This window comes from Scomber japonicus, chromosome 3, assembly GCF_027409825.1.
Source record: "Scomber japonicus isolate fScoJap1 chromosome 3, fScoJap1.pri, whole genome shotgun sequence".
In the NCBI taxonomy this organism is placed as follows: domain Eukaryota; kingdom Metazoa; phylum Chordata; class Actinopteri; order Scombriformes; family Scombridae; genus Scomber; species Scomber japonicus.
The window spans coordinates 39,353,680-39,355,233 of NC_070580.1; the positions used below are offsets into that span (position 1 = coordinate 39,353,680).

The 1,554-nt window shown below is 59.2% G+C and overlaps 1 protein-coding gene across 1 annotated transcript in view; it reads right to left on the reverse strand.

Moving 5' to 3' along the window:
- The window catches only part of pik3c2b (phosphatidylinositol-4-phosphate 3-kinase, catalytic subunit type 2 beta), a 35,756-nt gene extending 35,045 nt beyond the window's left edge, over positions 1-711 (reverse strand). The window contains 2 exon segments of the mRNA XM_053315668.1: positions 3-275; positions 277-711. Of these exon segments, the coding sequence (XP_053171643.1) occupies positions 3-275; positions 277-711 (708 nt within the window).
- Between the last annotated feature and the right edge of the window lie 843 nt (positions 712-1,554).

A 1,554-nucleotide genomic window follows, 5' to 3' on the forward strand; every position in this document is an offset into this window, starting at 1 on the left:
ACCGGGTCTGCAGAAACCCTCCGCTGGTTCTTGTTGCTCTTGGGTCCCGGCATGTAGGTCCTGGGGGGCACCTGAGGGGGGAGGGTCTTACTGCGAGCCACAGGCTTCCCTGATTGGTCCCCGTTGACCCGGCGCCCCCGCGGCCCCGGCTGCCCCCCCCCGTTGAGGCGGGACAGCGAGTCGTTGATGTTGTCGTAGTTCAGCTCCCCAGAGCCCACTTTGGGCCGGTCCACGTCGGGCGTGAACAGGTTGACGTCGCGGGGCATGGTGGACCCGCGGGGGGGCAAGAAGGGGGGGGTCTCCGGCCCCGGGGGGGGGGAGGGGCTGTCTGGGGGGGAGGGCGGGGGGGGTGTCGTCTGGAAGAGAAGGGAAGGCTTTCGGTCCGCCAGAGTCCCCCAGGATGTACAGAGAGTCTTTGAAGCCTCCCTGAGGGGGGGCCGCCCTGGTGGGGGGGGGGCACGGAGACTGGGACCCTCCAGGCTGGTTCAGGGAGGGGTCCGATCCAGAGAGCTCCCCCAGCAGGCCTCCTCCTGCGGGGCGGGGCCGGTCCGTGGCTCGGGTGCCGGTCTGGTCCTGCTTGAGTCTGGACAGAGCGTCGTACTCCATCTGCAGAGCTTCAGCCAGAACCAGCTCCTTCTGGCTGAGACCCAGAGACTCCAGGCAGCCCCAGCCCGCCTCGCTGCCCTCCTTCTGGGTCTGAGCCGCCGACATCACGGTGGGGGGGGGGGGGGGGGGGCGCTGGGGACAGAAAACAGTCAGAGGACCTGATGACATCATCTAGTACCGGCCAAAACCAGATCAGCTGTTAATGATGCTTTTATTCTGAAGCTTTACAAATAAAACGTTACTTCCTGTCTGAGTTCACTTCCTGTCTGAGTTCACTTCCTGACGATGACATCATCATTTTATTCAACATTAAAAGGTTTTATGCCTCTGGTTTAAACTGGGACGTCTTTGTTGGGCTGCTGGTCCCAGTTTAAGCTGCCGGTCCCAGTTTAAAGCTGCCGGTCCCAGTTTAAACTGCCGGTCCCAGTTTAAACTGCCGGTCCCAGTTTAAAGCTGCCGGTCCCTGTTTAAAGCTACCGGTCCCAGTTTAAAGCTGCCGGTCCCAGTTTAAACTGCTGGTCCCAGTTTAAAGCTGCCGGTCCCAGTTTAAAACTGCCGGTCCCAGTTTAAAGCTGCCGGTCCCAGTTTAAACTACCGGTCCCAGTTTAAAGCTGCCGGTCCCAGTTTAAAGCTGCCGGTCCCAGTTTAAACTGCCGGTCCCAGTTTAAAGCTGCCGGTCCCAGTTTAAACTACCGGTCCCAGTTTAAAGCTGCCGGTCCCAGTTTAAACTACCGGTCCCAGTTTAAAGCGCCGGTCCCAGTTTAAAGCTGCCGGTCCCAGTTTAAAGCTACCGGTCCCAGTTTAAAGCTGCCGGTCCCAGTTTAAAACTGCCGGTCCCAGTTTAAAGCTACCGGTCCCAGTTTAAAGCTGCCGGTCCCAGTTTAAAGCTACCGGTCCCAGTTTAAACTGCCGGTCCCAGTTTAAACTGCCGGTCCCAGTTTAAAGCTG